General features: G+C 59.9%; 2 protein-coding genes across 5 annotated transcripts in view; both read right to left on the bottom strand.

Moving 5' to 3' along the window:
• WBP1L (WW domain binding protein 1 like) overlaps positions 1 to 2,354 on the bottom strand; it is a 60,393-nt gene extending 58,039 nt beyond the window's left edge. Inside the window, exon 1 of the mRNA XM_075026282.1 lies at positions 2,228 to 2,354. Coding sequence (XP_074882383.1) covers positions 2,228 to 2,314 — 87 coding nt within the window. The 5' untranslated portion in view covers positions 2,315 to 2,354. The remainder of the gene's footprint in view (positions 1 to 2,227) is intronic.
• A 3,433-nt stretch (positions 2,355 to 5,787) lies between these two features.
• SFXN2 (sideroflexin 2) lies at positions 5,788 to 12,706 on the bottom strand. Of its 4 annotated transcripts, XM_075026969.1 has the most exons (13): positions 12,654 to 12,696; positions 11,368 to 11,626; positions 10,910 to 11,080; positions 9,697 to 9,795; positions 9,464 to 9,539; positions 9,301 to 9,386; positions 8,568 to 8,628; positions 8,428 to 8,494; positions 8,039 to 8,350; positions 7,818 to 7,867; positions 7,460 to 7,509; positions 7,172 to 7,219; positions 6,436 to 6,766 (listed from the first exon to the last, which is right to left on the bottom strand). In XM_075026969.1, exons 2-13 carry the CDS (start codon positions 11,526 to 11,528, stop codon positions 6,667 to 6,669), a joined length of 1,281 nt encoding a protein of 426 aa, XP_074883070.1. In that variant the 5' UTR covers positions 11,529 to 11,626; positions 12,654 to 12,696; the 3' UTR covers positions 6,436 to 6,666. The 4 variants fall into 4 exon arrangements, with proteins under 4 accessions (XP_074883069.1, XP_074883067.1, XP_074883070.1 ...); XM_075026965.1 differs by lacking the exon at positions 8,039 to 8,350; XM_075026968.1 differs by lacking the exons at positions 7,172 to 7,219; positions 7,460 to 7,509; positions 7,818 to 7,867 and having other exon boundaries at positions 5,788 to 6,766; positions 11,368 to 11,540; positions 12,654 to 12,706.
• Positions 12,707 to 12,805: the final 99 nt, after the last annotated feature.

Here is a 12,805-nt window from a genome sequence, read left to right as displayed (position 1 = left end):
CCTGTCATTTTTGAGTGGGTAGCTCTCAATCTCTAGTATGCAGTGAGATAATACCAGCCTTTTGACAGACAGAGTCTACATTTAAGATCTAAAATAGACTGCAAGAGTTTTATATAGACAAACTATGAAAAGAAAAGGAGTAAAAGATGCACCTGTATCTAAGTGCTTTAAAGAAAACACAGACCGCCAAAGCTTTTCTCCTCCACTCTCATGTATTGTACCACTCAAGACTTATTATTTTAGGATTACTTCTGGTGCACTGACTGGAGAGGATATCCACAAGTCATGTATGCAATTATTCCACAAGCAACCTAGCTGTATGATTGCTTCCACGCTTCCTCCTTTTTCCTTTCCTCCTTTTCTACTGCCTACTCCATTCTACCAGCTCCTTGACTGATGTATAAGCTGTAGAAGACAGGGAGCATCTTTCACAGTCTTCAAAGCAGGTATGGTATTTTTATTAGCATGTATAGGTTTGAGGACTTTCACAGCTTCTGTACAGATAATCCTACCACTTGACCACTGCTCACAGCTGGAATACCGCAACAACCAGAGAGCAAAGCGGACCTGAGATGTGCTTATATATGCTTTGTGTGTGTACCTCGGCTCACAGATGAAACAGAGCAAGCACTAGGACTTCCATCTGTAAAAACAGTTGTGACAATGTGGATAACACACGGTTCAACACAATCCTGCACCTGGGTCCCTAGGGCAGCAACGGCCAAACCTTAGCCTCCATGCAGCTGAAGGAGATTTGGGATGGCACTATCAACAGGGAATTACACAGCTTTTAAAGTAGATCTGGTGCTCTCAGTACCCTAGAAAGAAGAAGGAAATTCAAGAAGGGCATAACATCTGTAGTCATAGACTAACTCTTCACCTCCTCCTCCTGCAGAAGCACTGGGAAGTATTTCAACGGACCTCTTCCAGAAGGGGCACCCCCCAATCTGCACCCCTGTAACATTAAGCACCACACAACCCACAGCATCTGTGACCTACAGTCACAGATCAGTATCTCACCAACTCAGACCTTCAACAAACACAAACTACAATTTGTACCTTGTAAGTAATACACCACATCAAATCAGAAGTCATCATATGCAGTCTATGTTCTACATAGGGTGAAAAAGACATCTTGACTCCATGAACAATAAGATGCAGGTCGCACATAGGTTGCTTGGCCCAGTACAGTCCTCTCCAAGTGACACTGAGTGTACAGATCAAGGTGGGAGAGGTTTACAGGTGTCTACACTGGGGGACCCAAGAACATCACTGGAGATCTAAACGGTACACATTGCAGTATAGACAGAAAAGAGAGTAAAGAGATTAAGAAAACAGAATCAACTTCATTCAAAACCTTTCCAGGCCTGAAGAAGGTAGTAAGCGGGTGGTCAGAGCCTACAAAGACAAGGACTAGTTCTCCTCATCCCAGTTGAAACTCATTCCCTCTTCCTTCCCCCTGTGCAGAGGCTTGCACCGAACCTCCCCACACACCCCCACCACAGTTCCCACCGCGGGAAGACCAGCTCACTTGGCCTGTGCAGCACTAATTAAGTCCCATTTCCCTGCCGACCCAGGTCCTCTGGCCAGCTGCCCCACGGCCACCCTTCAGCTCATCCCAAACCTCCTCCAGCCCCGTCCCCTCACAGGCCACCTTCTCCCCTGTCGCCAACCCCGAAAGACACACACGCCTCCATCCGCAGGCCCCCGCGCACCTGCCAGCTGAAGTCTTCTGCCCTCACCATAGCCATCCTTCCCATCACCTCCAGTCAACCACCATCAAATACCTTTCTCCCACGTCCTGCACCCACCCTGCCATACAAAGCACCCCCGAGAGGCACTGCCACCCATACCTAGATCCCTACAACACCTCTCCATTCCCACAACACACAGGCACCCCCAAACTCAGGTCTCTGCATCTCCTCCAGCCTCGCTTAAGCCAAGGGGGCTCCCCAAACCTTAGGCGGGCCCCCAAAAGCCTCTTCCCCCAGCCCCAAGAGCCCCATGCACCCCATGCACGCTCCCACCCCCGCCAGCCCAGCCTGACCCCCCACCCCAAAGGCCACCTCCCTCACCCCGGAGGGCACGGCCCCCCGCGCTCACACCGCTGCCCCCCCCCCAGGCCTGCGCGCCCCCCACGGCCGGTACCCCGCCCCAGGGACACAGCCCCCCAGCACGGCGCGACCCCAGAACCCCCCCCAGGCGGCCCCCCCAGGGCAGCCCCTACCTGGGCAGGCTCCACGCTGGCGGGCAGCCCCTCGGGCAGGGCCTGGAACAGCAGCAAGGCCATGGCGGCGCGGAGCCTCCTCGCCATCCCCCCCACCCCCCGCTCCCCGCCTCCCCAGCCCGACTGCGGCCCGGGACGGGAGCCGAGGGGGCACCCCGCGCCCCGGCCCGCCCCAGCCGGTCGCCTATTGGGCTGACGGCGTGCCGCTTGCTTCGCCAGTGGCTGAGCGCGCTGTCGCTTAGGGCAGAACCGGGAGGGGCGGGGTCTGCGCGCAGGGAGCTGCCATCTTGAGTGTGGCGCACCGGAGAGGGAGCCTGGAGTGGGGCGAGGACTGCCATATTGTGAGTGGCGGAACTGGCTGGGGAGAGGTGTGGGGGGCTGCCCCTTGGTCCTGCACCCCCAGTGCAATGCACCCCCGGGGGCAGAGCTGGATACTGCAAAAAGGGGAGTGCACAAGCACACTCTGGCCTGCTACGGCCTCCCTGACACCCCAGTGGCAGCCAGGCACTCATCCCCCATTCACCTGGTCACATCGTGATCCCCACTCGGCCTCCTCCCCAATGCACCCACAGAGACCCCAACCCAAACAGCCCACCTGAACCTGGGGCAGACCGGGGAGCTTGACATGGAAAGGGTGCTAAAATGGCAGCAGCGGCATGGGGCTGGACTGGAGGCAGCCGACAGGCAGACACGTGTTGGTACCAGCCCCATCGGGAGACAGGAGCAACATGGAGAAGAGGATCTCCCACCGCAGCTGGGTCCCAGCATGTCCCCACACAGCCATCCCTCACCCAGGCTGGCACTCCTCAGGAGGAGTGGGGGCACCACTTGGGGTTCATTCACAGCTTGGGGGAGATGGCCTGGGAGATGTTTCTGGGACAGTGACAGAGGCTTTCTACACCACTGCTCCTGGCGTGCCAGGCAGCCTCCATGCTGGATTGGCACAATTAGGTTTATCAGATGCTCAGCTAACACATTAAGAAAAGCCAGGAGAAAAAGAATCGACTTAGCAGCTTATCTCCTACCCTGGCATTTTTCAGTTGGGGCAGTACTTGAGGCACACCTAACCCTGCTGGATCAGCTTGGCCGCCTGCTGCTGGCATGGGCTGTCAGGTGTTAACCCATTGCACATGCACCCTGCTTGCTCCTCTCTCCATAGGCAGCCAGTTCACCAGCCTCCACCAGCCTTTGGGCGAGGACCACTGAGCCAAGCCTGCCTCCTGGGGCTGCTGATGCCTCAAAGGAGACCCCCAACCTCCCATGCCTCCCCAGCCCCTCCCCAGGCTCCGCTGCAGCCCAACATGATGTCTTTGATCTAGTTATCATTTGAAGGGTCGTTGTAAACATGCTGGAGCACTGACATTTTGGCCATGCACAGTTATTAAAGGAGCTTTATTCCTGTTCCCAGCTAGCCCTGAAATTAGAGGCACAGCAGGGAGAAGGCTTCCAGTCCACAGAGCACGGGATAAGCCCAGATCAGGTGTGACTCATCACTAGAGAGCAATTAACACTTGCAGCTCTTCCCAAACAGGGATGAGTCCAGCTCTGACTCCTGGTAATGAGGTTTCCTTCCTGTTGCAGCAATGGGAAATGGAGGAGGGCTGGCTGAGCCACCCTTGGCAGCATGGGGACTTGCTGCCCACAGCCTGGCTGTGACCTCTCTGCTCCCCAGCGAGACCAAGGCAGGCCATGGCGTAACTGTGGTTTTGGGGAGTGCAGGCAGGCACTGGCTGCAGCGACTATCTCCCGACACTGGAGTGATGTGAGCTTTTGAGATGAGTTGAATCCTCCGGGGGAGATTCCAGCTACAACCTAGAAACCTAGAAACCCCGCTGAGCTAAACTGTCAGCTGGCATAAATCCATGTCGATCTGAAGAGGGAATCCACTGCTATAAGCTCAGGGGGGAGGTCTGGCTTGAGGGTGGCTTGCTGATCCTCCAAGCCCAGAGCAGCCCTCTTCCTCTGGCCAAGAGCAATGAACTGCAACATGTCCTGCTCCCCAGGGCAGGGGGAGAGCTGGCATGAGATGGCAATAGCTCTTCAGAGGGTCCCTCTGCTCCATTGCCCCTCTGGTATGACTGGGGGCAGGAAAGAAGGAGTGACAAAACCACTGAGGCTTTCCCACCATGGTCCCAATCTTGGTTTTGGGTGGATGCTGTGCTGGCATCACTGGCCGCAGAGCCCCCTGCCCTGCTGGGAACCCCATGCACTGCAAACGTAGGAAGGATCAACAGCAAGAGCGTGGCTGTGATGTGCAGGGGAAGGGCAGTTTTAGGGTGCTGCAGCACATTGTTTTACACTCATCACTATGCTCCCAAGCAAGTCAGAGGCACCTTGGACCCAAATACAGCCCAGGCTGCTACAGGTACCCTTCTGAAAGTCCTGAAAGCAGTTTTGGGTGTAGGGCAAGAACAGCTTGAGTTAAGGAGCTTACGAAAAGCAGAGAGCAGAGATGTCTCCTTGCGGCTTCTTCCCACTCCCAACAGGAGTGACATCTGTTTCATTTCATGTGCTTATCTATTATTTTAATTGCGCATTAACAAGAGATCTAATAATGCCCAGGGAACAGATACACAAGTTTGAACACGTTTTCCTACTTTCCGCTGACCTATTAATTATTTCAAAGCTCTTGTGCAGCTTTCTAGCTGTAGCTACATGCGGTTGGAGACTTTATCCTCTGCCTGTTGCAGCTTGGGCAGAAGCAAACCTGCTGTGGATACAGCTTGGCCCTTCAAGAAGTAAGTTTGGGGGTTGGCTGCTCTCTCTGTAGGAGCAGAGTGGTTAATGCCAGAAAGCCCTTTGGCTGCAGACCCTGTGTCTCCACTCGGACATGCGGCTGATGTGGGGATGCTGCTGCCCTCGGGGATCTGACACATATTCCTGGCTGGAGGGACAAGCATGAACCATCTGCCAGGCCATGGAGCTCTCTGAGCAGCCACGTCATACGGCTGGTTAGAAACATGCTTGTCCCACCAAGGGATGTTCATCAGCAAGCAGAGAGCCTGGATGCAGCTGGTTGAGGGTGGGGACTAAAGCCCAGGACTTGGGCTAAACTCTGGGGCTCCTTCCTCCTCTGAAAATAGGCTGCAGCAAACTCAAGCCACTCTTCTTTGGGGTGGGAGACGCCTCGTGGCAGACCCAGGTTAGCATCATGCAAATGCTGCCTGGCCAAGAAGACAAACAGCACCCATGGGTGTAGGAAGGGTCACCCAGTGTCATCCCCCCAGTTCCCCCAGTAGGGCAAGAGTCACCACGAGCACTGTCACCTCCCTTTGTCACTTGCCTCAGGACTGTTTGCAGCCCCAAGAACCTCTTGGGGAAGGCTGCATGGGATGCCCAAGGGTTTCAGAAATCATGCCAGCCCTTGCAGAGCCTCACGGCTCTTCCTCCTTCTCCTGGCCCCTGTGCTGACCCTCACCCTGGTGCTTGGTCAGTCACAGAGCCTGCACCTTTCCCTTTCAAGGCAGGTATGAGACCCATGTACCAGCCCTGCCCAGGGAACCAGACACCCAGAGACCAGGCCAAAGCAGAACCCACAGCCGTTTTTTAAAAATCACTGTATTTTATTTTTCAACCCTCCTCTGTGTCGTTTGCAGGGCTGCTATTCAGAGCCTGAGTTAATGCCTTGACAGCTTTGTGACTTCTTGTCTCCTTCCCCCTCTCCCAGGGGGCCCAGAGTCGACTGTGCCCCAAAGCTGCAGGTCCTTGGTCCTACCGTGAGGACAGTAAGATGCAGTATAAGGGTGATGGCTGGCTCTTGTGCTCAGAGGAATGGGTAGATTGCAAAAATTAGAGCTTAAAAACAATTAGCTATTTCTCTCCTGGATTGTAGCAATTGCAAAGTGAAAAAAACCTGAACCTGAGAGCAAGGAAGGCATGGTCCAAGCATTGGCCCCTGGACTTTGGGGTGTTCCCTGTACAGAGGGGACAGGTCCCTTCCTGACTGCCAAGGTGTGGTCCAGCTCTTGGTAAAAGGCCACTGTGGTGGTTTAAGGCAGCAACGTGGTTTGGTTCCTGGTACAATGGCAGGGCACCGGCTTTTGGAGGTAGGACTGTGCTCTGAGCCCCGAGGGAGAGAGCCTGATGCCTTGCAGAGCCAAGCCCAGTGACCGCGCAAGGCTCAGACAGGCTGGGTAGATCCTCCTGCACAGGGCAGGAGGAAAGCAAGGGAAGTGCAGCCATTGCCCAGGGCAAAAGGGACATGGGGAGTCAGGGACACAGCCAGCAGCAGATGGGGGGAGGCTCGGAAAAAGCCGAAGTGCTGCAAGCTGTGCACACAGAGCCAGATCCTGCCTCTCCGGGGGAAGGACGCAGCAGAGACAGTGCTGGGCTGGGGGGCAGATCTGGCTGGACCGTGCCTCTGAGCCCTGCTCAGGGGACGTGAGGCTGGTGGTGACAGGGGTCCGGAGGGGTGTGATGGCTCCTGAGGTAGTGTCCGTTCACAGTCCCTTGTTAAAATAGACGTACGGCACTTTGTCCCCGTGCTTGGCCACGATGCTGTCATGCAGCTCCAGCTCAAGGTCAGCCAGTGCAAGGGAGCTGTGGGGAGAGGGGATAGAGACTGAGACGCGTGATCCTCCTCCCTGACCATCAGTCAGGCCACCCTCCCTCCCCATTGCCATTTGAGGTCCCCTGCAGTCCCTGGGATCTTGCAGGCTCACGTCAAGACCCACCACCCATCCCTAGCATCCACCACTCCCAGTGCTGGGGGGCAGAGAGCTGCCCATGGGGCTGGGGGTCCCATTGCTCCCAGCACAGAACTTGCAGAGCAGGGGAGGCACAGGTTCTCCTGCTGCCTGGGGCACCAGCATGTACAAGCAGGCGCTGCCTTGGGTTGAAGGGTGCGTGCCCATCATGCTTCTCCTGGGATGGGCAGAGAAGAGCTAGGGGAGGAGGAAGGCTCCTGAGGTCCCGCACAGGAGGGGGAAGCAGTGGGACAGGTACCATCTCTGTGGGAACAAGGCACAGGCTGCCGGCACCATGAACAGGAGGCTGTGGGACAGAGAAGAGCCAAGTGTTAGTGTTGGGGATCGCAGCCCATTTGCCCCCCGGCCACAGGGATCTCAGCCCAAGAGGTGTTGCTCATGCCCCACCACTCCCAATAACTGGGGAAAGCCCAGGCTGAAAGGCAAGCAGCTTTGTAATCCCCTGCTGGGAAAGAGGTCTCTTTTTAAGCATCCCTTGGAGCCATGCTCCAGGCACCCACAGGCATTTGAGCAGTGAGATACTTACAAGCCCCCGCAGAGCAGCACCTGCAGAGGCCCGTGGAGAACCCGGATCCGCTGCAAGGGAAGAGCCAGGAGTGAGTCCCTGGCCTTGCCACAAGCCCTGCTCACAGGGTGGGGAGACTTCTCCCCTCAACGGGGCTGAATGCCCAACACCTTCAGGGTGCCACCAACCCCTGCCATCCTCCCACAGCCTCTCCATGTCGCTTGAGAGACCTTTGGTGTACCAGTGACTTGAATAGGTGGCAAAGCAAGTCAGGCTCTGCAACTCCCCATTTCATCCCCAGCATCTTGGCGGCTGGGGAGCAGGGCTGGGGCACCACAGGACCCACTGGAAAACCGTGGCGGGAGAAATGTGGGCTCACCTGCATGAAGGGGAATCTCTCCAGGCGCTCCATGATGATGGGCAAAATAACTAGGTGCAGAAAGAAAAGGTAAGCCCCCACACACACACAAGCCAGCCTGCACGGCTGCCCCAGCAGGACCATCCTCCCGGAGCCATGGCAGCAGCTAGCTGTACTGGGGGCCACTGGGTGTTTGCTCATGGCAGGGACCTGGCACAGGATCCCCATCCATCATCCATCACCTGGCCAGCATGGTCCATGCTTCTCGTGCTCCTGTCCCTCCTGCCAGGCTTGCAGCACAGCAAGGGTCGCGTGAGGGCGAGGGGATGCCGGGCTGCGGGGTGAGGGGCCAGGGCCAGAGAGCGCGAGAGGCGTCCTTGTGGGCCCCAACTGCTGTGGGAGCACCCCATGTCCCCCACGGGCTGTGGGTTGGGATGAGGAGGGCTGGGGGCTCAGAGGACTCTGATGGCAATGCCAGGATGGCTCCAACAGCGAGATGAGACCAAACACCACCTGGGGTGCAGGGCCACCCTCCCTCTTCCTCCTGGGGGAACCTGAAGCAGGGGAGGGCGAGGCGGTGGGTCCCAGGGCAGCGTCCAGTCCGGCCCCCACCCTCCTGCCCTGCACTTACTCATGCCCGGTGCCGCCATGGTGATCCTGGAGACCACAACCTGTGCAATGCCCTTCGCAGCCGCCCTCTGCAAGCAAAAGCAGCAGGTGAGCCCCAGCCACGCCGTGCCCCAAAACCCGGACCCCCATCCTCAGACTCACCCTGGAGTGGCCGAGCTCATTGTTGTCCCTGTCTGTCACCATGACCCCATTGATGATCTCCCTGGAGGGGACAGGCAGCTGTGAGCGGGGGCCGGGACGGCGAGGGAAACGGGAGGACGCGGCAACGGGGTGAGGGGGTGCCAAGGGGGTCCCCTGTGCTGTGCTGGCACAGCAGCCCTGGCTGCCGCCCGCCCTGGCCCCAGGGCACGGGGCTCCACCGCCCCAGGGCACTGCGGTCCCCGGCCCAGCCGATGCTGCCATCTTCAGGGCACGGCTGCGAGCAGGGTCCGGCCGCTCGGGGGACAGACACCCGCCTGAGACCCGCGGCTGAGCCAGGGGACAGTTCCCCACACAGCACCCCAGCTCCCCCCCGTGACCCGCGGGGGACCCCGAGGAGCAGACACAGGTCTCCACATGGGGCCCGTCTAGGGGGTCCCAGCGCCGGGACATCGTGGACTGGGGCTCTCCCATGACCACACGCAGAAAACCCTCGAGTCTGAGGGATCTTCCAGCCCAGACCCCAGACCCCACCTCAGCCCAAAATCACCCTCCTGCTCCGGGCAGAGGCTGAGCCACCCCAGCCGGCACCCTCCACCAGAGACCCAGCGCCGCAAAACACGCAGCCCCCAGCTCACCTCCCGCCCAGCCTCCCACGCCCGGGATGGAAAACCACAGCAGTGTGATTCGGAGGGAGCCGGGTCCCTCGAGCACCCCGGCCATGTGCAGCACTTACTGTTGTCGCATCATGGGGATATTGACACAGTTGGCAGCAGCCACGGCCGCGAAGGGGACCCAGCGGGCCAGCAAGGGGGGGGCTCGCTGTGGGAGACAGGCTGGCATCAGCACGGGAGGGCAGGATGCGGCCGGCTGCCCCAGCCAGCCCCATCCTGGCGTACCTTGGTGTAGAGGTTGAGTCCCACCGCAGTGGCTAGGGCTGTACCGGTGGCCGTGACGTAAGCCACCCCGATTTGCCTGGACAGTGATTTCCAAAGAAGGGAGAGAACAGAAACACCAACTCTGACTCGATCCTGTTCCTTCGGCACCCAAGATGGGGCATGGGGGGTCTTTATGGGGCATCCAAGGGGGTTCCAACACAGAGGGTCCCCATCCTGTGCAGGGGCACGCTCACCTCAGCGAGATGGGGGAGGCGGCATTGCGGTTGGTGTAGTTGACGATGGCGTTGAAGGACTGGTTCACCCACTGCCAGAAAACCACGGCGGGCACTGTCCTGCAGAGGGAAGGGAATGGGAAAGCACCCAAGGGCTGTCAGGGATGCCTGGCCTGTGCCCATGGCCAGGCTTGTTGGGGGGACAGCCAAGATACCCTCGATACACTTGTCATGGTGTCTCCCATGGGAAACTGAGGCACTGTGGCAAAGCCACGAGCCAGTGGCAGAGCTGGGAAATGACCCCAGGAGTCCTGGCTGCTGCAGGGCTTTGGGGAGCACAAGAGAAGGCCCAGCCCTGCGGGGTGCTCAGTCAGGGGTGGGAGACCCAGCTCTCAGCAGGGCACCAGCCATCTTGCTTGGCTGAGATAAGCCTTTGTCAATAGGAGCGGCAAGGAGGGGGCACACGGGGACAGAGGCAGCTCTGGGGTTGACCAGGACACCTGGGCTCCTACCAGTGTCTCAGGGACACTGAGGTGGGGCAGGAGAGGACATGGGGAGATGTGGGTCTGAGCAAGCCTTGGGATGCAGGAGGGTAGAGGTGGGCTGGAAAGAGGGTGACCCATCAGCACTGGGAGATCCCCCACCCAGGCTCGACCTCACCAGCAACTGTCAAACAAGTCCAGCAAACAGGGGTGGGATGGGATGGGATGGGGATCCACTGGGAAAGGCAGTGTCTGCCCCACTCAGCCTCTGCGCTGGGGACAGGATCGCTCACCCCCCCAGCAGCCATTTCAGAAGGGAAATGCAGGAAGCTGTTGGCATGGGCTGGGGAGGCTGGAGCAGCCTGGCCTGGGGGCACATTTGGTCCTTGGTTTCAGGGACCGTTATGGTCCACGGAGCAAGAGCAGCAGCCACACAGGACCTGGCTGCGTTAATCATTACAGGGGCTCCGGGAAGAGCTGAGCTGAGGTCAGGGCAAAGCAAGACCATCCCCAGCCATGCCAGAGGCCGGGAGGATCCGTGATGCTTCCACCACAGGCTGGGCGCTGGGGACAGGGCATAGGGACACAGGGCTTGGCCACGTGATGCAGGCAGACACAGCAGCCATGGGCAGCCTCGGGCAGCAGCCAGCCCCAGAGGAGGCAGACTGGCCGTGCCCTGGCTGTCGGGGACCCCTTGAGGGGCTGGGAGCTGTCAGGGCTGCGTCCCCAGCCCGGCATCCCCAGCAGCTCACCGGTAGAACTGGAGCATGCAGCCGGTGAGGGCCATGCCCCCCGGCACCTGGAAGGACATCCTCCCGATGAGGTTCATCTTCTCGCCGCTGTCAGGGTGGAAGGCTGAGTCGTACAGCTTCTTGGCGTAGAGCAGCTGCTCCTGGCTGCTTCCCGGCGGCACCAGCCCGGCCCTGCAAGCCCAGAGCCTGTTGGTGGGAGCCACGCAGACCCACCGGCACCTGGCACCGCTGGGGCACGGAGCCCTGGGCGCCAAACATGAAAGGCAGAGACTTGCCCCAACTTGAGGCTCCTGGGAGAAGCCTGGGAAACTCCCCCAAAACCACCTCCGATAGATGTTATGTCCTAGTGCGCCTGCTTCGGAATGACTGCCTCCATCCCCCCACAGCCCTGCAGGGTGGTCGGGTATGGCCATGGGCATGGGGATGGCACCTGACCCGGCTGCACCCCTGCCCCTCACCTGCAGCCTTCCACCAGGGCCTTGGCCCGGTCCAGCTCCTCCTCCGGCACCAGCACGGTCCGCGGGTCAGTGATGTTGAGGAAATGCTTCAGGCGTCCCACAAAGGTGCTTTGGTCCCAGCGTGGGGCGTCGATGTTAAAGCCAAGGGGGACAGCAGCCATTTCAGCACAGGTCTGGGCAGGGCGAGAAGGTGGCTCGGGAGGATCCTGCCTCGCTTGCCCGTCGAGTGTGGGCCTGCCACGGCCACAGGAGCGCTTAACTGGGTGAGAGCCGTGGCAGGTTTATATTTAACGGGAAAGTTGGACTTTCAGCAGCCCTGAGCCCAGGAGCCTCCCGCACCCCTGCTGCCGGCTGAACGCTGCAGCGAGGCCACTCCTTCACACACCGCCCTGCCTGCAGGGGGTCCCCCCACTTGTGCTGCCCCTCCCCCAGCACCTGGCACCCCCTCCTCAGGGTGGGACCGTGCCGTGCAGCACTGCGGGGCCCAGCTTGCCCCTTCCACAGGGCTGCACAGCACCACCCTGCGAGCGCTCCCCTCTGGGGCATTACACTGCACCCCCCCACTCGTGGGCACACGGCATGGCACTGCATCCCCTGCACTGGGCTCTATGTCCCCCAACGGCACTGCACATCCCCATGGCAGTACACTGCACCCTCCCATGCCTGTGCTGCACGTGCCCCCGAACACTGCCTGCACCCGCTGTGGCACTGCACCCTCCTGTGACTGCACTGCACAGCCCCACCGATAACTGCATCGCCTGTGGCACCACACTGTACCCTCCCATGGCACCGTACTGCACTACTGCACCACACTGCACCCTCCCATGGCATCGGCACTGCGCTGCACTGCACATCCTCCGTAACAGGGACGTCACACCTCTGCAACGCTGTCGTGCTCTCCCGCATACCACGATGCTGCATCCTCTGTGGCACACACTGTGCATCCCCCCACAGCGCTACATGGCCCTGCACGCTCCCTGTAACACTGCCCTGCACCCCCGTGGCACTGCACTGCATGCTCCCCGTAGCAATGCACTGCATGCTCCCCGTGGTGCTACACCACACGCCCCCCTTAGCACTGCCCTGCCCTGCCCTGCACTACCCTGGACACTGCCCGTAGCGCTGCACAGCACCCTCGCGGCACTACAACGCCCGGCCCGGCCCGCCCCCCGGCACCGCACCGCACCGCGCTGCGCTGCATTGCACTGCACCGCACTGCACCGCACTGCATCGCACTGCACACGCCCGCCCCGCGCGCGCCGTGCCGCGGCCCCACGTGGCCCTACCTGCGGCCCCCAGACCCCTCGCGCGCCGCCTGCCGCCCACGTGGCCCCCACCTGCCCCCGGGCTCCGACGCGTGGCCGCCCTCAGCCAATCACAGGGGTCCCAGCGGCCGCGCCCATCTCCCCTCGGCAGGGTCGGCCCCCCCCCTTGTGCG

The sequence above is a fragment of the Buteo buteo genome, chromosome 4 (genome assembly GCF_964188355.1).
Source record: "Buteo buteo chromosome 4, bButBut1.hap1.1, whole genome shotgun sequence".
NCBI lineage: Eukaryota > Metazoa > Chordata > Aves > Accipitriformes > Accipitridae > Buteo > Buteo buteo.
Note: the sequence above shows the minus strand (reverse complement) of the source record. Positions and strands in the feature narration are given on the sequence as shown.